The 24,774-nt window shown below is 38.9% G+C and overlaps 1 protein-coding gene across 2 annotated transcripts in view; it reads right to left on the bottom strand.

Moving 5' to 3' along the window:
• Positions 1-24,774, bottom strand: part of unc13c (unc-13 homolog C (C. elegans)) — a 265,168-nt gene that overhangs the window by 46,015 nt on the left and 194,379 nt on the right. For both annotated transcript variants that reach the window (XM_077193956.1, XM_077193957.1), the window contains exons 19-20: positions 19,012-19,138; positions 4,329-4,425 (exon numbers count right to left, since the gene is read on the bottom strand). In XM_077193956.1, the coding sequence (XP_077050071.1) occupies positions 4,329-4,425; positions 19,012-19,138 (224 nt within the window). The remainder of the gene's footprint in view (positions 1-4,328; positions 4,426-19,011; positions 19,139-24,774) is intronic.

Raw genomic sequence — 24,774 nt, 5'->3', positions numbered from 1 at the left:
CGGGGCCACCTATGGCACCCTCGTCCCGATCTCTGGAACCTCCACGTGTGGCTCCTCGATGGGACGAGGCAGGTTTGAGTACCCTACCACCAGCGGTGGTGGCTACCATCACTTCCGCTACGGCGTCGTCCACGTGCGTCGTACGGCGTCGTCCACGTGCGCCTCACCGAGGAGACCCCCGGAGATGCTCGATCAGCGTTGTGCTTTCCTTCCTTCAACAGGGGCTGGAGCGAAGGCTGTCTCCCTCCACCCTGAAGGTCTACGTTGCCTCTATTGCCGCACACCATGACCTCATCGAAGGTAAGTCGGTGGGGAAGCACGACCTGGTTATCAGGTTCCTGAGAGGAGCGAGGAGACTAAATCCGCCTCGCCCTCCTCTCGTTCCCTCTTCGGACCTCTCAGTGGTTCTAACTGCCCTGAAGAGTGCTCCATTTGAGCCCCTGCAATCAGTCGAGCTTAAATTCCTGTCTATGAAGACAGCGCTCCTGGTTGCACTGGACTCCATCAAGAGGGTTGGGGACCTGCACGCATTCTCCGTTGACGAAGCGTGCCTGGAGTTCGGGCCGGCTTACTCTCACGTGATCCTGAGACCCCGGCCTGGATACGTGCCCAAGGTTCCTACCACTCCCTTCCGGGAACAGGTGGTGGACCTGCAAGCGCTGCCCCTGGAGGAGGCAGACCCAGCCTTGCACTGCTCTGTCCAGTACGCGCTCTCCGCGCCTATGTAGACAGGACGCAGTGTTTCAGAACCTCAGACCAGCTCTTTGTCTGTTATGGTGGGAAGCTGAAGGGAAAGGCTCTCTCAAGGTTCAAGGTTGTCTCACTGGATAGTGGACACCATTGCTTTGGCATACTAGCAGCAAGGTCGACCGTGCCCCCTTGGTGTGACTGCCCACTCCACCCGGAGTGTGGCATCCTCTTGGGCTCTAGTGCATGGCGCCTCGCTAACAGACATCTGCAGAGCTGCAGGCTGGGCGACACCTTACACATTCGCCAGATTCTATAATCTCCGAGTGGAGCCAGTGTCCTCTCGTGTACTCGCTTCAACCGGCTAGTACCGGACCCGCTCAGGTGTCTTCGCTTGCTCGCCATTCCACTCCACCGACTGGATACTTGCGATATTCTCCTCAGGTGAGCTTCCCCGAAAGCCCTGAGCTCCTCCAGCACTCCTGACGTCGGCGCCAGTGTCTATTGCCTGCGCGTCGGCTAGGTGCCTCCCGTGTGCATGGTCCCTCCTCTGAGCGACCCCCACATGTGTATTTCCACTGTAAGCCTCTTTGAGCATGTGTCTTTCCCTTGGCAAGCCACCTTGCCACCCCTGGGGTTGAAATATTCCACCTGCGGCTGGACACCCCAGTGTTCTCCATATGTCTCCTTCGGGTCATATGTGTATTCTCTAAGTCCCCCCCTCTGGGTTGGCAGTAATTGCATATTTCCCCTAAACTAGGGATATGCTCCCTAGTGTGCCTTGGTATTCTTGTGCTAAATAGGAGTTCTTCGTCCGTGCCAGTCTCACGACAGGGATCTCAGATTTACGCAGGGCACTGGAAGACAGCTGAGAAGGTGGCGTGATTAGACTGGTAACCCCATTCGTCGTCATCCGACGTAACTCGGAGTGACAACTAAAGGGAACGTCTCGGTTACGTATGTAACCCTCATTCCCTGAGTAGGGAACGGAGACGTTACGTCTTCCTGCCACTTTCCACTGTACCGCGGGGATCGCCTGAGCTCAGTCTTGGCTCCTCAGCGAAGAAACATATCTGCCTGTTGCCGGCGTCCTCCTTTTATACCCACGAGGTAAGGCGGAGATACGCTATGCAAATTCCGCAGACCCATGGCATTTCTTTGCCATTGGCTCGTTTTGTAATACTCGAAGTCGATAGGCGTTCTAAGCGAAACCCCATTCGTCGTCATCCGACGTAACGTCTCCGTTCCCTACTCAGGGAACGAGGGTTACATACGTAACCGAGACGTTCTTTTGAACTTTCTATTCATCAAAGTTTTCACAAAAATATGAAGCAGCACAACTGTTTTCAACATTGATAATAATCAGAAATGTTTCTTGAGCAAATCAGCATATTAGAATGATCATGTGACCATAAAGACTGGAGTAATGATACTGAAAATTCAGCTTTGGATTACAGGAAAAAATTACATTATAAAATATATTACAAATAGAAAACAGTTCTTTTAAATTGCAATAATATTTTACAATATTGGTGTTTTTAAGGTATTTTTTACTCTGTCTTGGTCCTTTTTTTATAGTAAAAAATCTTGCAAACCTCAAACTTTTGAATGGTTGTGAAAGTGAAAGGAGACTTTTTTTGGGTGAACTATTCAATATTGGTTCTACCTACAACCAATGTGCTGAACTGAAGAATCTAACATTAAATGTCAAGGAATGATATTGGTTTGTGATGAGAAGATGCTGCCAGCAAGCACTGAAGATGTTTTTAAGAAGACAGCTCTGGTATGATTCAGAGCCTTTGGGAATGCCTGCCAACATAACCTATGACACAATTAACCTGCACTTCTGCCCTTATTCTCCAGACGCTTCCCACGAGCACAAGCCTAATAATCATTAGACAATTAACTCAAAGTGCTGCTCCATTAGCATCTTAATGTAGAGCTGAATCTCACAAGACTTGACCCGAGTGCAGCTAAACATCTAAACACAGTAAGCAAACCACTACGCTCATGTAATCTTAGCACTAGCACTGCCTATAAATAAACTCCGGCTCTGCTGTTAACAGTAGGAGGAAAAAAAACACACATTTTAACACTGTTTTCATTGCTCTGCAACACTAATCTGCATCTGAAAATGCTCATGTGTAATTATATTTGTCAGTGTCACATATCACATTATAATAATGTGGCCGTTCATCACAGCAGTGGATAATGTGCAGGCCAATATTAACAGCACTAAATGGTTTGTGTTTTCACAGCAACCAGTTTCAGGTGAAAGAAATTAGCCTATGAAACCAATCACACTGGTGATTTGTTTTCGTCAGCGAGGGGAACATTGCGCAGGATAAATGTGTGTTTTTGTACAGCCTTACAGTAACAGCAGCTCATATTTGCATCAGTCCAATCAGAAGCATTTGTTCGATTTATTTCACGAACACTCATCAGCCTAATGCTTTCAATTTACCAGTATACCAGCATGTCAGATTCTATTCATCGTGTTTACGTCTGTGCTATGAGAAAAAACACATTGCTTAATAAATTCTCAGCACAAATGCCATACAAGAGAAAAATATCTCCTATCCAAAGAGAGAGCTTATTGAATTGAAATCGTTATAAACTTGTTCAAATGCCTTCAACTTATGTCAGAATGACCGGATTTATGAGATGGACATGAATGCCACTACCCAGCTAACTGAATTGTCCAAAACATTTTGCTAACATTTCTATTAAGTTATGAAAATGTTATTTCTGAATGTTCAAATGTCCAGTATTTAAAATGTTTTAAAAACATTGTTTATTGGTTGTACGAATGTTAAGGGAACATTTAATAATTTTGCAAACATTATGTGAATGTACATTTTGAATGTACTCTGAAACGAGTAAATACTTTAGACGAATGTCCAACTGAAACATTAACGATGTATAAATAATGTTTTTGTGCTAACGTTTTGAGAACATTATTGAAGAATTTGAACAAACATTCTATTAAAATTAACATTTGTTCACAATAGAACATTTCTTCATAACTTTGAGAGAAAGTGTGCCAAGGTTTTGAGGACGTTCTCCTGTTATCTGGGTACAGTATTGTTTTTACTATTAGAAACTCAGGATTTTGAGCCATGACTTCAGTTTGAAGAGTCAAATAAGGAACATGGCAACTGATATTGATCATATTTAAGTTTACTCTACATGCATTTGTGTACTGATTATGAATAACAGCAAATAGCTTGCCAGAAAATACTCATTTAAAAGGTTGTGACAGGCTACATTTCTCATTATTATAGGGACAGAATAAGAATGATTAAGAAAAGAAATCAATAATTAATCATATACCCAAAGCATATCCTTTGCACTTTATTTTGTTGTTGCACTAAAAAGTGTCCCGTCTTTGTTTGGTATGTCAAAAAAGTGGATGAAATAAATTCCTCCTGTGCTTTCATTTTATTCTGACAAACCATAATTCAAATAGTAAAAGTAAGTAGGAGCTTCACAGGAGCACTTTGAAGGCAGCATACAAGTGAAAGAGAAATCCGGCATTTAGCGTTAATGTGACGTTTAGATGGTAACGGCAGCGTTAGACTATTTACCAATTTACAAATGAAAAGCTCTACTGAAGCAAAGTAACAATATGAAAAACTCACCCCATCTTTTTTATCTCTCTCTAGAGCTCCGTTAACAAAATCCATCGCTACATCTTCATTTTCATCCAACCACTGGATAACAAACGGCTCAAACCACCTGCAGAGAGAGAATAAAGAAGTGTAATAAAGGCTTTGGATGTGAGCGCTTTTGACACCTCAGACTGAAACTGTAGAAAAGAGCCTATCACAAAATGTTATTCTGATCTTTATACATGCTTTTTTTTCACCCTATTTCATCATCCACAAGATGTGAGAAACAAATTATGTGCCAAAGTGAAATTCCTAATGTTTATATGAACCCGGATTATTTTTAAAACTAAAACTATTGAAGCCTTTTAAACACTAAAATTACTAAACTGAAAATAGCTAAAACTGAAGTAAAATAAAATAAATGAAACCTATACTGTTATGACAACTTTTATGCAATTATGCAATCTTCAACTTTTTTATAAGTTATACAAGATTCAAATCATTTTTGTAAGTCAATTTAATGTAATTTAAGTTGATTGTACTAAAAAAGTTAAGGCAGCACATTTTTTTTACAGTACAGTACTGTATACTGTATAAAAACATGAAACAAAAAAAAAGAAACATTTCAAAAAATGAACTTACATAAAAAAAAAATGGAAATATAAAAATAAAATCTAATTCAGGAACGCTTGAGGGCACAGTACCGCTTACTCAAATAAACACAATTAAATGCTTTGACTCATACAGATGGGAAAAAGTGTGTTATAGATAAAGAAATACAGTAGAGGAGACTAAATCTGTTTGAGCCGTTCAGCAACAGTATAAACCGTCTCATAGTTCTAAAAACATTTCACTTGCAATAGACAAACAAGTATTTGGTAAGCAGAAATTAGACAAACATATTTTTAAATCAAGTAAAGTGTTGTAGATGACCTGTGGCAGGCAGAATCACACTAATAGCTCTGCTAATGTAATGAACCTGCACTAGCTGTTTACTTAGATTGAGACGGTTTGCAGTAACTCATTGTTTTTGACAGTAATAAGGGAATTAATATGATGGCATTTAGCTTGCTATCTTAAATATTGATCTGGATTGCTCTATGTGATGGTTTCCTAACCACACATTCACAGAGAAGATCCTGATTGCTCAGGAAAGCTTCAGATAGATCTATCTGCGGAGTGTTTTTTTCATATAGGTGTAATTTCTACAGCGGTTTCTCATTTGCAGTATGTCCATGGATGTTAGAACGACATTTAGCAGATGTTCTTGACGACATTTATCGGTTTAAATGTACATGCATTACTTTTTCGCAATTTTATCAGATACTTGTTCACAAATATGACATTTAAAATGCAATGTTTTCCAGCAGTGCTCTATCAGACATCTCAGAAATATACGCAGCTTATGATAGGTCCATATTCTAAGTGAGACTAGTGCCAAATGTACAAAAATTCATTAAAAAACATGTTCCCAGTAAATAAATAAACAAATAAGCAAGCATCTGGTTAAATTATGTAAAAAAGACAATATTCATCTGATCACAATGCCTGTTGCAATTGTAAATTCATAGTGTACTTGGGATGGAAAGCTAACTGAACTATATTTAAATGAAATATAATAAGAATAATGTAATAATTATAGTACTTTAAAAGTGAGAAAACTATGATGGGTGTGATAGGAAACACGCTGAGTGGTTTTAACAGCTGAGAGTCAAAAGAATATCTGAAAGGTGACGAAACTAAGTAGGTGACGAGGACTCCTGTGTGAGAAGCTTTGTCTATTTAATGATCACTTCACATCTGACAGGCTGTATAGTGATACTGTTCCAGTGTTAGTTTTTATAGCTGCTGTAGGAATATTTTTTTTTCCTTAAACAGTTATATTTGTCCCTTTTCCCTTGGCAAATAATTCAGCTTGAATTGTTTAACCCACAAAATCTATTCAGACTTAATTTAGTAATTAATTTCAGTCAGATAGGTGTGTCGTCTAGATTATACTTTTTCAAAATTTAATTTGTACATTTCTTACAATCTTCTTCTGACATGCATTTGTAAGATAAGAATGTTCGCCATTTAAAATCGGCATGATGATACCATCATAATATTTTGATACTGAAATGCGAATGATTTTCTCTCATCAATTTGCAAACTGAATTATATTAGTCTATCAAATCTATTTCTTAACCATCTATAGAATCCATTCTAAACCTAAACGCACCTAAAACTTTAGCATTATTCCTTTGCTGCTTTGCAAACACTGGTATTTCCTTCAACAAATGCAAATTCACTTCTCGTGTCACTTATGTTATAAATATGATGGGCAGAGCGGCTCTTATGTGCAATCTCATTCTCATGGCAAAGTCAATCCTCCTCGAGGTGGTTTTTGATTGACAGCTGTGTGGCTCTTCCCTGATGTCCTGTCCCGTCTGTCATCCCGCCTCTCCACGCTCATAACTCACAGTAATGAATGAGTGACTTTTTGACAACAGACAGCAGTCAATGAGAGGCCAGTGTGCGTCTGCGGATCCAGGACAGATGCATGATGGTTTGTGAATGGATGGATCAACATTCAATGTAAATGTGAACCAGGGGTACTTTCTAAGAGGAAGTACTATTCGGGTTTATTATTCGAAAGCATAAAATATATAAATAAATGAAATATGATGAAATTGGAAATTAAATTATGTACACTTTTAAGTTTAAGTTAATGAAAAATGTCTAAACCTATAATATATGAAGAGCTCTTTTCCAAAACGCGATAAACGCCATTTTAAAAAAAAATGAGTTTGTCATGTCATTTTGCTGTGTACTGAACCTATTCACTGCTCCATCAACGTTTCATGCCAAATCGCTATATTTCCTTGTTTAAAATGTACTGCAAGATGCAGTTTCTGTCCAAAACGCGATAAGCGCCAAACCTATTTTTAGCCAAAATTTAGTAATTAATTTTGTCCATAAATCTTCTCCATAAATCTTTGTCCATAAATCCTCTGGACGAATCAGAATTCGGTGAACGTTCTACGCAATCCAACACGGCGGCGCTCTGAACAGAGGTTTGTTTATGTTCATTCATTCCTCAAAATGAGTGAGTTTTCTAGTCCACTAGTAGTTCATTTAAGCCATTAGTTTAATCACATATTTATATTGATTTAATTACTTAAATATGGGAGAGTAACCATAATGAGCGTTTTTTAATTGCCTATTCCGCATCTCAACGCACGCATAAAGCTTGCCACAAAGAACCGACAAAAGTAATGATTATGCATGAAACATTTGAATTGTTTATTTTTGAATTTAACTAGTGTTTTCTGTCAGTGTCAGCTACAAAGATAAAGTTGACTATGCTGACTCGCCATCTTCGCAGTAGTGAACGCGCCTATAGAGAGAAATGCACACTTCGAATTAGCCTACATACGCAGAGAGTAGCCAATTTCTTTTCGTTTTTTATTGTTTTGTTTAAATGTAGACATTTCAAGCTCTTTATAGATATACTTCTCAGGACTGTGAGGCAAGTATCGCAGTGTTTCGGTTCATTTATGAGACGCGCTCCAGATCACGCGCTGATTATAGCCTATGTCTGCTATATTTGCTTCTTATTTATTTATTATTAATCCAGTCAATTTGTTGATGAAACATTGATTAAAATGGAGATACAATTTATACAAAACGAAATTCACTTCAAAGAAAGGCTTTCTACTAAACAAAACTTAATAAGTGGTCAAAATCATGTCTGACCTATTCCAAATGTTTTCCGATATATTGGGCATCTTATGATCCTATCGTACTCATCTCATGCGGTTCCCTTTTCATATAATCAACATAGATGAAATAAAAAAAAAACATTAGCCTATATTATTAAACATAAATATGAAACGTATGTTTAAGTTTTTTTTTAACTTGGCCTATATTTAAGCGTCACGCCGCTCCGCTTTGCTCACATGCTGTGTAGCCTATACATGCATGTGTGTGTGTGTGTGTGTGTGTGGAGGAGGGGTGCCCATCACTACTTTTGAATATCGTTATCTTTATTGAATATTTTTAATAATTCGTTTTTTTTAATGCATATGTAGTGGACAAATTGGTCCTACTTGTTACAGGTTTGACACTTTACTAAAAATGACTCTGAATGTATTACTAAATAACTTCATTAGCTATTGATATCATTACTATTTTCAGGTTCTGCACCAAATGACTATTAGCCTAAATGTGTTACTAAATTTAATTTATAGTAATTTATAGTATGAGCCCTTGATTATATGTTGCATGCTCTCGTTTTTTTTTTTTAAAGACAAACCATACAGTTTTGGAAAAAATGGATGGATTTATAGCGTTTTGGAAAAAAAATCGATGGATTTATAGCGTTTTGGAAAAAAAAAAAATTAACTTTTAATTTATCATAAACAATATTGTTGTTTGATTTAATAATCATTGTTCAACATGTTTAGACTGAGCCAATAAAACATTTTAACAGGATAAATTGAATATTCACAAAATGTGTGGGTCTAGGTAAAAAATGTCATTTTCCTGAAAACTATTTAAATGGATTTATAGCGTTTTGGAAAAGAACTCCTCATATGTAAAGGATAATGTGCATCCAGCCGGTTATTATCACAAAATAAACCTCTACAGAGTGATCAGGACCCCTTATTTAAAAAAAAAAAAAAACTAACTGAATGTATATTATATCGCTTATTACATGGCCATTGAACACAAAATATTGATAAGTTGAATATTTTATTAGCTCTTTAAAGGTAAAGCTTCTGCAAAGAAAAACAGATCCTAGCAAACAGCTTTAAACCTAGACGAACAAAGTTCAAACAAGACATTTAAATTCCCCCTGCAGTCAATAATTGAATACCTTAAAAGGTATCTTTGATAATCAAAATGACATTTAAATGTTTTTTTTTTCCTCTGAAAATAATTCTTCATGCCTTATAACAGCTTGAATGCAACTCTACACCCTTACTTCATTTAGATGCAGAACCATCAATATGCAAAATAGCCCCACCTCCACTCACTCACGCCAGCTCAGAATACCTGATCCACTCTCTCAACTGTAGTAAATGCGGCACAATTGCAAGTGGAAATATTGGTTTAATTCAGCAATATATGTTTGAACTAGAAACTGATTCAGAAGAAGAGGGAGAGCGAATTATACAGGCTCGACTACAAGTCAATGTATCGGAATGGTAATGCGTTTTATGTATCGCTCTCTACAACGTCGGACAAATAACGGTAATTTATATGATTTGGCTTTGGCTTGACAATGTTAGCAAACAGCTAATAATGTGTTGCTAATGTTACACAGACAACGTTCATGTTCGCCATCTCAGTCAGACAGCTGCCTTCTAAAAATCAGCATTCTTAGAAACGCTTTGAACATCATAGAATGTCAGTGGAAAAAAGCTCCGTCCTGCAAATTGACGGGATCAGTTACATGTTTGTGGTTTCCGACCGCGTTTTTGAGACTGTTTTTGGTTCACTGCAGTTTTAAGGAGAAAATACTCAGCAAAGGTGTTGACTGAAGAATTTGCACTTGGTTTGTCTTAAGGACAATTCACACCGCATAGTCAGACGCCGACAAAAACTTACGATCAAGTTAGCCGTTGGATTTAGAATTTTATGAAAAACTAGAATGTACATTTCCTGAAGAAAATGTGAGTGGGTGCTTGCAGTTGCAAAACTCGCCACTCGGTAGCTAGGATAGATGCTACAATGTTGTACATGATTGCATAAAAGCCAACAACCATCTGTACGATGTTGTGGAGCTGAAATATTGCTTCTATATGTTGCAATATGGTTGCTAGGTGGCTCTAAACGGTTGCTAGGGTGTGGTTACACAGTTACCATGGTTATATTTACAGACTTGGTAATACTTGGTTTCCCAACCGAAACAAACGAGCCAAACCCCTTCTCTATGTGATGTTCTGATGCATAGATATATGTATTGCTAAACAGTTGCTAGAGTACTATGTTTGGTTGCTAAGGAATTGCTTGGGAGCTGCCAATGATGAAACTCCAAAGGCTGCTTGTCAGTATGAATGATATAAACCAACTGCTATGCCTCTGTGACATTCAGATTGGAAGATATTCTTCATTGAATTTTGGTTGCTAAGGTGCTCAACAATGGTTGGTAGGGCGGGGCTAGGAAGTGTTGAGCTGAGTCATGATTGGCTGTTTGCTGCCCGGAGTCAAACGAGACCACCCTCATGTTTCTATGACACTTCTATCAAAATATATCCCTTTGATCTCTTTCAATGGACATCTATGGAACTTATTGCTAAGGTGCTCTAAATAGTTGCTAGGGAGTGGCTTGATAGATGACCAATCAGTCTCTCAGGATCATTGTGAAGCTGAGTAAAATGAACTTTGTCGCTTGTCTCTATGACACTGTGATCCAGGGTTATGTTCAATACAACATCCCTATGCAATTTACCTTAATAGGAGAAACGCATGCATTTCATGGGCCGTCCTACACCATAGTAAGTCAATGGGGAAATTTTGGAGAGCCTGCCAGCCTCTTCAAATGTGGTAAGTTCTGCGAAATCCTCGCTCTGAGCTATGAAACTTCAAATTTTTTCACAATGTTAAATCTATGCCTTCTTTTGGGCCGTTTTTGGCCCGCGGAGCGAACATCGTACCCCCCATTGCTTATAAAAGTCATAGCACACCTCTCCTAAATAGGCTGCATGTTTTGACACCTCATTCATGGGTCTGTGACAAAAACTGCGGAAGGAGTAGTGTGCCGAAAAAAAAGTGGAATAAGTTAACAATATAAGTTAATAAGAATAAGTTAAGTTAACAATAGTGAGTGCTTTGCCTTTGGCAAGCACCCACTAATAAGTGTCATGTTCACACTGTACCAACAGACACCGACAAACTTCGAGTCAGACTGTCTTTACATGTGATTTTTCAACAAAACGAAAGAGGTTGTGGGTGAAGCTGTAGTTGCTGCGACGAGAAACACAAGGAGTCTACTCGAATTTATGCAGAAAACTGCAGTTGATCTAGACAAACTGTTTTATTTGAAAGATTCAATCATCCAGATTTGATATTTGTCCACTGTTTATTATAAAATTCGGTTACAGTGACAGGATAAACTTAATGTATGTCAGAAGTGCAAAATAATCAGTAACTTATGATAATTTGAATAGAATAACAACATGCATTGACATTCAGTCATGTCTGCTGCAGTTTATTTATGTTCACATAGCTGCACTGAACAGTGTCCATTATGGCTTTTAGTCCAAAAGTGCGTATACTTGGAGAAATATTGATACATTTATATGCGCTTACTTCATATTTTTTCGACAGAATCATCATTTATATTCATTATCCACTGATTTATGCGATCTGATGACCATTGGCGGCCCCCTGTGCTGTCTGTTTGTGTTTACACTTCCCAGAGAAATGTTTCTACGCATGAAACATGAAGCTAATAAACACACACTTACGATAGTACAGTAGTCAACATTTGAAGTGGATCAAAAAAGTTCATCAAAAATAGTTCATCAAAGTTGTCCTAAGACAAGAACGGGTATTGTTCAAAATTCATGTATAACTTTGATGAAAGGTTTTGATCCACTTCAAATGTTACTACTGTATATGGTTTGTGTGTGATTTTCATGAGGTTTGGGGTATTTTCATATCAATAAAGGATGTTTACATTAGAGTACGTCAGAGTTTGTTGGAAAATCATCACTGCTCAGACATTCCAAGACCCGATAAATGCTGATTGAACATGTTTAGTCGGGTGAAAACAAACCCAGACCAATGCCAACAGGGAAATCCAGACGAACGTGTCTGTTGGTGTTTGTTGGCTTCTATCTGTGCAATGGCCTTTAAAGCGTATTAAAACACCACATAGACATATAAACAACGTTAAAAACGTGATTTTCACCAAAGGGGTACTTAAGGGATAATGCAGTCGTATCACTTATTACACAGCTTTTCACCACATAAATGATGACGTGGACATGAAATATTGATGTGAGAAGAACCATTTTAAAATCTTACCTGTTTATTATCTAATGTCCTATTAACAGTATACAAAGCATTAAACAACAATTTTACCATTACCTACTATTCATATTGAAATCATCTGGTTTCATTTTACAATAAATACAGTTGATAACTTAGGCACAAGATGGCAATGGCTGTATTTGAATGAAACGTGATATGAGAGACATGAAAGTAGCACCGGCCCTCAAATACCTGAATGAGTGGAATTATAAAGCGCTGCTATTGACGACGGTCAATATCCGGGAATATCTGACTTCAGAGTGACCAATCAATCAAGCATTTTAGAGACCCGTGTAATAAATAGATATTATTTTAATATAAACATACAAAAATATAAGGAAACACTTTATTTTAGTGTCTTAGTGACACTGGTCATATGCAGTTAATATAGTAACAACTATAAATGATCCATAATTACATGCAACTAAGCCTTAACCAAACCCTAATCCTAACCATAACTCTTCATGTAGTTAATTAATATTAATCAATACTTAAATGTATAATTACCCTTAAAAAAAATTTGTAACCTGTTTCATTTGTTAACATTAGTTAATTAACTACATTAGTTAACATGGACTAAGTATGGACAAAATATTACTACAGCATGTTTTATTCTTAGTTAATGTTAATTTCAACATTTACTAATACATTATTAAAATCAAAAGATGTATTTGTTAACGTCTCGGTTACATGTGGTAACCCTCGTTCCCTGAAGGAGGGAACAGACTCGTACGTTGTGACCGATGAATAGGAATCTCACTAGATAGGCCAATCTACTTCGAGTGAAACTAAACGAGACAATGCACATTGCCGTGCAATCATTTGCATCAGCTGTTTAGCCTCGCAGCGCGGGTATATAATGAGCAGCACTTCACTTCAATGAGATTGCACTTCAGTTTTTTGCTGAGGAGCGAAGTCAGATAAGCTGGCCGCCCCGGCGAGCAGCAGCAGATGTGGTGACAGGACGTACATCTCCGTTCCCTCTTTCAGGGAACGAGGGTTATCATATGTAACCGAGACGTTCCCTATTAGTCGGTCACTCTTACGTAAGTCATGAGCGACGAATAGGACTCCCTACCAAAGCGCCACATATGCTACACCCCATCCAGTACCCTGTGCAAGCCTCTACCCCTTCTTGCCTGAAAGGACGATAGGACGAGGCTTACACAGAGTGAATCTGTCACTGTTGTTCCGTGATAACCCATACAGTGAGACATTGGATAACACTGGGAAAGCGTGCCCTTTCTGTTAGGAAGGAAAACGCTGCGGTAGCAACTTTCTTGAAGAGGTGTGAGGGAAATACACATGGACTAGCCCGAAGGTTGTACTACATATGAATACTGAGCCCAAGGGAAAGAAACGGGCTTCCGATAGGAGCAGCCGTGGAGAAATATACACATATGGGATCCCCGTAGGGTCACACATATGGGACCCAGCCTAGACCCGGTTCTCAAGGATTCAGCGGATAAAGGCCTGGCACCGGACACTCTGCCATATCCGGGCCGAGGGTGTTGGAGGACTCAACAGGTTTTTCACTCTGGAGTAATAAGGGTGCACAATAGGGTGCAGCAACCCGACCTGAGCCGGACCTCTCAGTGCTTCTACCCGTTTAGGGTGAGAACACGGGAGGAGACCGGCTCTACACGTAGGCTATAATATCTAGCGAACGTGTTAGGAGTCGCCCAGCCCGCAGCTCTACAGATATCTGTTAGCAAGGAGCCAAGTGCCAGCGCCCAGGAGGATGCAACGCCTCTCATGGAGTGAGCATGCAACCTGAGTGGGCAGGGCACGCCTTGTGCTTGGTAAGCCAAAGAGATGGCATCCACTACCCAGTGGGCCATCCTATGCTTGGAGACAGCCTTTCCCTTTTGCTGGCCTCCGTAACAGACAAAGAGCTGGTCTGAGGTCCTGAGACTTTGAGTTCTGTTCACGTATAAAAGCACAGCGCGTACGGGACAGAGCAAAGTCAGGGCTGGGTCTGCCTCCTCCAAGGGCAGCGCTTGCAGGTTCACTACCTGGTCCCTGAAGGGAGTGGTAGGAACCTTGGGCACATAGCCAGGCTGGGGTCTCAGGACTATGTGGTTGTCACCCGGCCCGAACTCTAGGCAAGATTTGTCAACCGAAAATCACAGCAGGTCACCTACCCTCTTGACAGAGGCCAATGCAACCAGCAGAAAAGTCTTCATGGAAAGAAGCTTTAAGTCTACTGATTACAAAGGCTCAAAGGGAGCATCCTGAAGTGCTCGAAGCACCAGGGAAATGTCCCAAGAGGGTATGGAACCTGACGATCAGGTCGTGCTTTCCTACTGTTTTGCCATCTATGTGGTTTTGATATGCTGAAATAGCTGTAGCATGTACTTTGAGGGTGGAGTGAGACAGCCTTCGCTCCAACCCTTGCTGCAAGAAGGAAAGCACAGACCCTATCGAACATCTTCAGGGTTCTTCTCGGCAAGAAGAACATCACTCGACGAACAGGTTTCACTTCAGGACGTACACACGTCTAATGGACGGTGCCCGTGCATAAGTGATGGTGTTAAGTACCTCTGGGGTTAAGTCACCTAGAACCTCCGCGTCCCGTCCAGGGACCAGACATGGAGTTTCCAGAGGTCCGGACGCGGGTGCCATAGGGTAAGTCGGAAGATCCTTCCTCAGAGGAATGGGCCATGGAGGGACTGTCACGAGGAGCATGAGTTCTGGGAACCAAGTCCGGGTGGGCCAATAGGGAGCCACCAGAAGGACCTGCTACTCGTCCTCCATGACTTTGCACACTGTCTGCGCAAGTAGGTTCACTGGGGAAAACGCATATTTGCGGAGGCCCCGGGCCAGCTGTGTGCCAGTGCGTCCGTGCCGAGTGTTCCCTCTGTCAGGGAGTAAAACAGCTGGCAGTGGCCGGTGAGTATCGTGATGCCACGCCCATCTCGGGACTCGGACGTGAAGCCAGTGCTGAAGCGGTCTCATATGAAGCAGGCCGAGCGGGGTTACCGCTGCTGCTGCCAGCATATGCCCCAGGAGCCTCTGAAAGAATTTCAGTGGGGCTGCCGTGCTGCCTTTGAATGTGTTCAAGCAGTTCAGCACCAACTGAGCGCGTTCCTCTGTGAGGTGCGCTGTCTGTGCGACCGAATCCATTTCCATACCGAGAAAAGATATCCGAGAAAAGATATCCTCTGCACAGGGGAGAGTTTGCTCTTTTTCCAGTTGACCTGAGAGAGGTACAAGAAAGGCTCGTCTTGACTTCACAGTCTTGATAGAAGGCATCGAAGTGCTCGGCTACGAAGCAAAAAGCTGAAGTGCAATCTCACCAGCTGCTCATTATAAACCCGTGCTGCGAGGCTGAACAGCTGATGCAAATGATTGCACGCCAATGTGCATTGGCTCGTTTAGTTTCACTCAAAGTAGATTGGCCTCTCTAGCGAGATTCCTATTTGTTGGTCACGACGTACACCAGAGTGACCATCTGTAACGACTGAGACAAATCAGACACAATTATTTGTTATAGTTAACAAATAATATTTAAAACTCACTCTGGGATCTGTGGTCCCATTCCCCCAACAAGGGCAAGAAGGGTCTTTGGTTACCATGACTACGATCAGATATGTTGGTTTTATTGCTGTTAATAATGTCATCACGTGATCCAGACAGAGAAGACAGAAACAGACTTTAAAACAAACTTTTCTGCATTAATCATAGGCAAACTGATCTATAAAGGAACATGCACCCCAGTTGTGCGTGAATTAAATTGTGTGAAGGATTTACCGTTTTGTGTAGTGTTTTTTAACTCTATTCATTTTTATTTTTGATACTGTGCATTTTATGATAGAACCAAAGGTCAATGTAACCTCACCTATACAATGTTTGGTCTCTATAAATTGGTACTTTGAAGCTCGAAATGACTGTGTACATGATATGTCGATAACAACAACATATTAGTATTACGAGAATCTTTCATAGTTTTTTCATCAGCAACCAATCCAGCTGCACATGCAAATGAGCACGCTTGAAACAAAAGATCCATAAATCAAATTATCCCGCTTGGAAACACTACCTTTCTTATTGGTTGAACCAACCCTGAGAGGTGGGACCTTTCTCAGGCTTCAAATTGCACCTCCACAAGCCCTTCCCTCTCTTGGCCTACTCTCGTACGTTGAGGTTGCTGTCCTGCGGGGCCCCACCAGGCCCCAGACCCCAGGGCAGCAGGCCTTGACTCACAACCAGCCATGTGCTCATTCAGGAGAGAGAGGACTCTCTCAACCACAACAGCATCAAGGACAACCTCAGGAGTTTGGCACAACATCTTCATTCAACGCAGAAGAAGTCCATCGCAACTCCCACCTTTTGCTCTGCGTGTCCTCTCAGGCCCAGGGCCGGCAGGCCACAATCTGCACTCCAGCCATGAGAACAGAGTCGAACTAACCATGCAAGTTCATCATATCTTCTTCATCCAACGGAGAAGAAAATGATTGCAACGTCAACATTTGACACTGACGGAACCATCAACAACTTCAATTTTCAACAACTTTAAAGCTACACTGTGTAACTTTTTTAGTTTATTCTTAGCTAAAAACACTTAGTTCTTTCAAAATATATGTGCTCATTAATGTATATTTACTTCGTTCAAGTAATAAAGTATTCTCGTGAGTGTATAATATGCCATTGAAAATACATACGGGTGGGGGGTTCTAATGTCGGTCGCCATGTTGCCCCTCCATCTTGAAAGTACATTAGCCAAAGAGGGACATACCCGTTAATTCAAGCTTCGCCTTTCGCGTTTTAACACTCGATGGCACAGTGTCGAATCTCAAGAGGGGGATTGCTTGAGACTGATATATAAAAACCTGAAAGCCTTTTTGAAAGTCTGTTGCTGATGGAGGATCACTCTTATTCTCGAGGATACGTATCAGAGTCGCCAAGGAAGCGAAAAAGAGAATTAAGACGGCAACGCAACAGGCAAATCAACAAGACAAAAGTAAATATTGGAGTGGCCTTTCCAAGATGGAAAGAGCTCATGACGAGCAACGATTTTAAAAAGGATGCCGACGTTGCCTGCTTTCTTCTCGACAGGTAACGTTAATTAAGCCTGTTTGTGTATATTGGAAGTTGCTTGGCTAATTATATCATGGTGTGCTGTGCATAACGCTAGAACGACATCTAGGATAGGTTTCCTCGCGTCAATGATGAAAAGTATTGTTTACCTTGTAACATAAATCCGTGTTCTATGACGGATAACATGTGATTAATATTTTAATGGCGCTATAATTTGTAGGCTATAAGTTATATGTAGGCACTTTAAATTTTAGTTATTTTTCATTTATTTTACTTTATACACAATTAACGTAGCCTAATGTGATAATGCAGTTGTAATGCTGCATTCCAATCTTGGACTACATTGGCCACCGTAGGAGTTAAAACGAAATCGGAATTGAGAGGAACAGAAACTAATATTCACTGGATGGTCATATACCTTTTCACCGCTAGATGGGGGTAAAAATCACACAGTGTAGCTTTAAGAATTGTGTCCACTGCAAAGGCCATGCAAGTATACATTTAATGAGGGGCTTTGAAAATGATAAGCTGATGGTTCTTTTCATAGTTAAATCGATCTTTTCCATAATTCCATTTCCTGCTTCCGGATTCATTCTGTCACCTTAACCATCTATCCAATGTCTCTGTAATTGTTTGTATGTTAGTTTTGTGTTTGTGACTTAGTTAATAATAATGTATTTGGTTCTGATTCTCTGCTTACAAACAAAGTTTATTTACGATTTTGATCTGGTTACTTGCTCTAAGCGCTGTACATGCTAAGAAAGAATTATTTTTCTGTGGCCATGAAAGATACCCTTTTCTTAGAATAAATGAATAATCAAAAGAGTTTGTTTGGACAAACTGATTAATTGATTGTAATATTAATTTAGCTACATCAAGTTAATCCAAATATTAATCCAAGTTAATCCACTGACCCAAATATTCATAATCAATCATAACAAGTTATGATTGATTATTAATATTTCCTCTTTGAGCTAACTCGTTACACGATTGATAGGGAACATTATTTTGTTGTATTTGTGAACTAACATGAACAAACAACGAAGAGTCGTGTTTTTTATTATCTAATTAAAGATTGATAGAAAGACTGATAATTACTGTAACAAATGTATAGCTCATTGTTAGGTAATGTGAGTTAATACATTAACTAATGTTAACAAATGTGACCTTATTGTAAAGTGTTACCAAATCTAGATTTGGTTGTCTAACAGCTTAAAAAAAAAATATATATATTATATATATATATATGTGTATGTATGTATGCATGTATATATATATATATATATATATATATATATATATATATATATATATATGTGTGTGTGTATGTATGTATGCATGTATGTATGTATATATATATATATATATATATATATATATATATATATATATATAACAAAACACAAATTAAAAAATAAATGAGTTGTTGTATGGACATAATTAAATAATGTCTAACAAGCAATGTGCATGAAGATATGATAGTGCAAGGTATAGAGTTCCAAACTGTGTAAACATCAAATGGAATATGATTTATTTATTTATTTTTTACATGAAAGGGGAACTTGACTCCTCATTTTAGAAGAGACTACAAGTCAATGGTTTTAATACTATAAGAGAACAAGAGAGGAGGAAATAAACATGGGATACTTACAGGGAATACTCTGGAGGAATTCCCTTAAAGGCGGGCAGGTCTCTGACGTACTCGTTGTGGAACCATTTGACTTTGAAGTGCAAATTCATGTACTCTGTGCTCTTGCATAGACGATGCTTGTCATGCTCTGCAAATGAAAGGAAAAAACATGAGACATGCATCTGGTTTGAGACACAGTAACATAGTACCGTATTAAGCATTAGTGTCTGAAGACATTCCACAAACTCATCAATATGTAACAGGGTTATTATATAAAATAAATATATTATAACTAAAATAACACTGTCACCAAGAGGACACCACAAGAAAGAAAAAACATCACCACTGAGATGCATATAATATCTCAACTCTTTTTACAAGACAATTAGATTAAATGGAGAGCAAATAGACTCACAAACAAACAAACGTTTCACTTGGAATAAAGTGTTGTGCACAGCTGAATTGTTCACAATAAGAACATACTGTACTGTATATTAAGCAAGTAAATGTGATAGTTTTGACTTTATGTTAACTTTAATAACAAATAATAAACTGTTATGGTCCGATCTTCTGTCACGTAACCCTAAGTTGCACAACGAGGGAGAATTCCAAAATATAGTCTTTTAATAAACCATAGGAGGTTATCACAGAAGACAGGAAAATCCACACACTTACATAAGTTACACATAGGCTGCGTTTACACTTGGAATTAACATGCGATCACTGTGATCCGATCAAGCAGATCGGATCAACCAATCAGGACATGGGGCGTTTAGTAGCCTCTGTATCTGGATAACCGATCGGATTTCTGTTTCCTGCATAATATTTTAGGTAGGCTATGTGGCACGACACAAGGGGCCTATACCATGAAGCCGGTTTAGGTGGCTAGCCAGCTATGTTTCAGTTTAGTCTGCGTCAACCCTGGGTTTTAGGGACCATGAAAGTGGTTTGGCTTTTAGCTGTGTTCATCACCATAGTAACTTACGCTCCACGGCTAACCTGGTCCGGGGCAGGTTATATTCCAGGTAAGAGGTTGCAAACCGAACTTTTTCCAATCAGCTGTGAGCAAAGTGTCACATGACTGATGCGATAAAGTCACTCCACCTGTTTCTACTCCAAATTAAAGGTCACTACATAGCAAATGATTTTTAAAGACAAAATCGTCTGGTTTTTAGTGATGCTTATTTAGAATAATAAATTTGTATGACTTAGAAATTATTTATGTAATTATTATACCCTTAATCACACATGTACAATTTTAGTTAATTATTATTAAGCAGTTTAAATGAATGAATATATAAAGGTAATATAAATTCGCTTTAGCATCAATAGATGAAGCTATAAAATGACTACATGTGAGCTTAAATGTTCAATTCTCTCTATACCTTTATCAGCTGTATAAAATAACTTCACAACTTTTACTTGCACTGATATACAGTAGCGAGACTTTTTCTTTTAGTTGTCCTCTTTCATAGATAGCTATTTTCTTCTTGCTGTGTAAATTTGTTTAAATTCTTAATATTTTAATACTTTTATTTAATAAGTGGATTGCGTTGCTTCTCTCGCGAGAAATTAATCTCAGTTTCACTCTTTCTCAACATGTGATTGGCTGTTCGATACTGATGTCACACTTAAACTCCTAAACTCAGGATCAAAGCCTGAGTTGACAGAGAAAGTTGATGATCAGTATTATGGTACCAACAAAGCCTGGTTGGATTGGTTTGGTTTTGTCAACTCTAAACTAATCCTGTAACCCTGAGTTTGTTCAACTACCATCATGGTAAAGGCCCCAGATTAAGAGTAAAGATGATACAAATCAAACAATGTTCCAATTGCTTTCGCTCACCCACTTTACTTTCCTATGTAATCTCCAGTCTTAGATCAAATCAAGTTTTTTGAACGAATTAAGGAATACTTCCAGAGTTGATCATACAAAAATAACTCATCGATCATCTGGGTTTAAGGTTTAGGGTGCAATGACTATATTGACAGAAAATGTAGATTGATCAAACATGCTGAAACAATAAAAACCTTCAATATTTAAAATTCAATATTTAAATTCTGATTATTCCTCTGGCAAAGCAGCGTGAAGCTCTTCATTAGATCTCATGACTGACTGTGATTGTACAGGCGATTGCCTCGTTCAGATAATGTTGCACAATTAAAATGAAAAATGACACACATAGTATCATGTAAGTCTAAATAAACTGTTTTAAGAATTGACGTTTATTGTAAGGTTCAAATAAGTTTAATTTCTTGTCTAAACTGCGTCTGACCTGACTGGCCATTATTTTCTGACAGTCACGCGGGGAGACTGGGCAGGGATTTATAAGACGTCCACCTGTGAATGCAGACACGATGGCTGGATTGCGTTTACATTACACTTCGACTACCTCCGAACCTGGACACGCGGATCGGATAACATTCCAATCAGAAATGCGTACACTTGTCTTTTCAATGTGTATGTGTATGTGGACAACATCCGGTTACAGGTCGCATGTTAATGCCAAGTGTAAACGCAGCCATAGAAGAGATCAGACAAAGGACTGAAAGACAGGGAGTATAGATACTAAAACAAATGAGATAAGTGATAAATAGGGTACAGGTGAATAACATTGCTAATAAGACAGACCGGGGACTCAGGTCTGTCACAAGTCACAGGGACTGAACCAAAAACATACAGAGTACATGTAACAATACTAATATTGCCACAAATGACCAATCAGAATCTTAGTAAGAACCAGTAAACATGAGCAGTAACATGATATTCTGTCATATAACAGTAATGATTAAGGTTTCATGACATCTACACAACTACAGACCACCTTCTCAAATATTCACAGTACAAAATTCAACCAATCCGACTGTGGTTGTCAACACTTAAATGTAAGTGTCAGTAAATAATGAATTAACGCAATAGATCATCTCATTCATCACTGCACTGTGAAGTTCTGATTTCAAGCCCATCGGCTGAAGTGATACGCTCACGTTTCGCCCTCCATCCAGTGCCAGACCTGCAATGAGGGTCACTTGAACCAAAACCCTGATCCACCTGAGCTTTTAATAGCTTTACCAGCCAAACAGTCGCCCCTCTTGCCATGGAAACAACAACCACTGAGCCTGAAAGCAAAGATAAGGATTCAAATGATTCAGCTGCTTATGGTGATCTTTAATTGTTGCATATGGCTTGAAAAATTTGCTGCATTTATATAAGATTCTACTGAAAACTTCAGACATAATTAAGCTGCTGCTATCACAATGGCCACATTAAACAAATCACATATATTAAAGTCAAAAGTGGAAATGAATAAAAAGCTTAAACTGAAATAAAAATAAACCAAATATATCTTTAAAAAACAAAAAAACAACTTATAAAATAAAATATAAAAACTTTTGGGAGTAAGTAAAAGTAAAAAAAAAAACATGCAAACAATTATATATATATATATATATATATATATGATTATTTTTTTACAGTGTATGTAACACGTCACGGTTGGTAGATCCGCTATCTCATTCTGGTCTGGTGTGTGGGGGTCTCGTTACACTGATTGTTTCATGTGGGCTTCACCGCTGATTGTCATTATCAGCGGCAGCTGCAGATCATCGACCAGCCTATTTAATGCCCTGTCTTTCGTCTCTTGTTTGTCAGATTGTTGTTTGATGCTTCCCATGTTCGTTCCTGTGTTCCTCGTGTTTACCGTTCTCTGGATACGGATTGCTTCACTCCCGTTCTCACCTCTGGTTCACAGTCATCACCTTCAGGCACCTCAGGATTGCCCATCTCAGTCTTTGCATCACACTCTCTCACTCACTCACTCACTCACTCACTGAGTGCCAGCTTGCGCTGAGTACTGCATTTATGGATCTGACTGTTCTGAGTTTCCTGAGTGAACCATTGTTTAACACCACTGCACTTGCTATTGCTTCCATCCTGTTTATCATTACACCACTGCACTTGCTATTGCTTCCATCCTGTTTATCATTACACACTAAAATAACACTAATACTCTCTCTGCACATTATTTCCACCTGAATATTCTCCTTCACTGTGAAACACATCAAATTATAGAAGATAAATTAGATTAATGCATCTACAAAGTCCCGGCTGACATTATTTCCTGATGAATATTTCACTCTGAAAGTTAGGGAAGTCATTGTGGAATGTTGTCATTAACATGTTCTGGAAATGCAGAGCTAAAATCCAAGACTTATGATAGAAGGAGTCTCGGTTGGTTTAGGCAGCTCTGCATTTCCATAATGCTTCATATGTTTTCCAAAACCCCATAATGAATGACATTAATAACACCTGCTTATGAAGCATGTCTGCATGAATTATTAAAATGAATGACTAACTCTTTTGGCAGTTCATTGTTTTTTGCAACCTCGGAGAAGTTTCATTCCTGAATTGTGCAGCTGTTTGCCATACCGTGGAATTACTTGTTTATCTTAAAGAAACCGTTATTTTTTCTCAGGGAACAGTCACCTCGAGGCTAATGTAAGGGATATCAGATAGCGTCACACTGAGTGACTTGCTCTTCCAGAAAAAAATATAACATCCCTCACTTTAACATCAAAGCATTCATAATCCATAGTTCTTGAATTCATAATTCATAGTTCTTGACACCTGGCTCTGCAGCCGTGTGTCAAATGCTCTTCTGAATGTTGCATGACGAATGAAGCTGAAACAGAGAATTTACACTGCAAGTCTTAATGCACAGATCCAATCTTTTGACCATATCCGATTTTTTGGCCTGCCTGCTTACATTCACTTCAGACAGGACTGGAATCCGATATCTGTGTTTACATTAATTCCCGCCGAAAATTATTTTCAGTGATCGTTTTACTATGCACATTGTAGACCCTGGCTTTGAATGCCTGTGCTATTAAAATTATTTATCTAATTCATGTTGGGTGGTCATGATTATTTGCCAGGATGGACAAGATAAAAGCTGTCATGACTCATGAATGTTTTGCGGCGCAAAATCTGAGGGAACAGGTATATAGTCAGGAAATTATTTTGTATATCTACAGCTCAGATCTAGAATTCTGAAGTGAAATAAAGTAGCCCTGTATTTTAATTTTTCAATTAATTTTAATGAGCTCCTGAATGTTTCTGTTCACGCAATTTCGTTTCTTTACAAAGATAAATATAAAGTTCTGTGGCATCTGGACCAATCACACACACACACAAATTATTCATTTTATCTAATGAATAGTCCGGTAAACTGGCAGAACTCGGGGTCCTGTTACATAGATAAGGATTTTTACGACCTCAAAAGGAAATTCCTGAGAGATGTGACACTCCCTTAATTCTCCTGAGAAAGAGAAATAAACCCTGTTAATCATATATATTCTATATATATATAACCACTTGAGAAATGTATAAACGTATCTAATTTTCACATCTCATGATTTTCCTTCTGATGTTGTTTTGGCCTATGTTTTCTTGTAAACTGTAATGGGTTAATGTTTCAGACTTTGCATACAAATATGTGTGGCATATTTGGTCTCTATAAACTCCAATCTTTGTTCCCCATTTGTTAATTTACATTACATATTGCTAACTTTGCGACACATGGGTATTTGAAGAATCTTGAAGATTCTTCTTAACCCTCTGGGGACTAAGCTCTTTTTGGTCCGTTTTCTCTATTTTTACATTTGGGCTTATAAACTATATGTAATGGAGATGGAACACTAGGTGTTTGGTATCTATGGATTCAGAAGACCCTAAGCTAACATAAGCACACATGTAATATGTTTATAAAGGAAGTATGAGTGAAA

This window comes from Siphateles boraxobius, unplaced genomic scaffold (genome assembly GCF_051911475.1).
Source record: "Siphateles boraxobius isolate OS27281-9 unplaced genomic scaffold, OSU_SipBor_1 31, whole genome shotgun sequence".
Lineage (NCBI taxonomy): Eukaryota > Metazoa > Chordata > Actinopteri > Cypriniformes > Leuciscidae > Siphateles > Siphateles boraxobius.
Note: the sequence above shows the minus strand (reverse complement) of the source record. Positions and strands in the feature narration are given on the sequence as shown.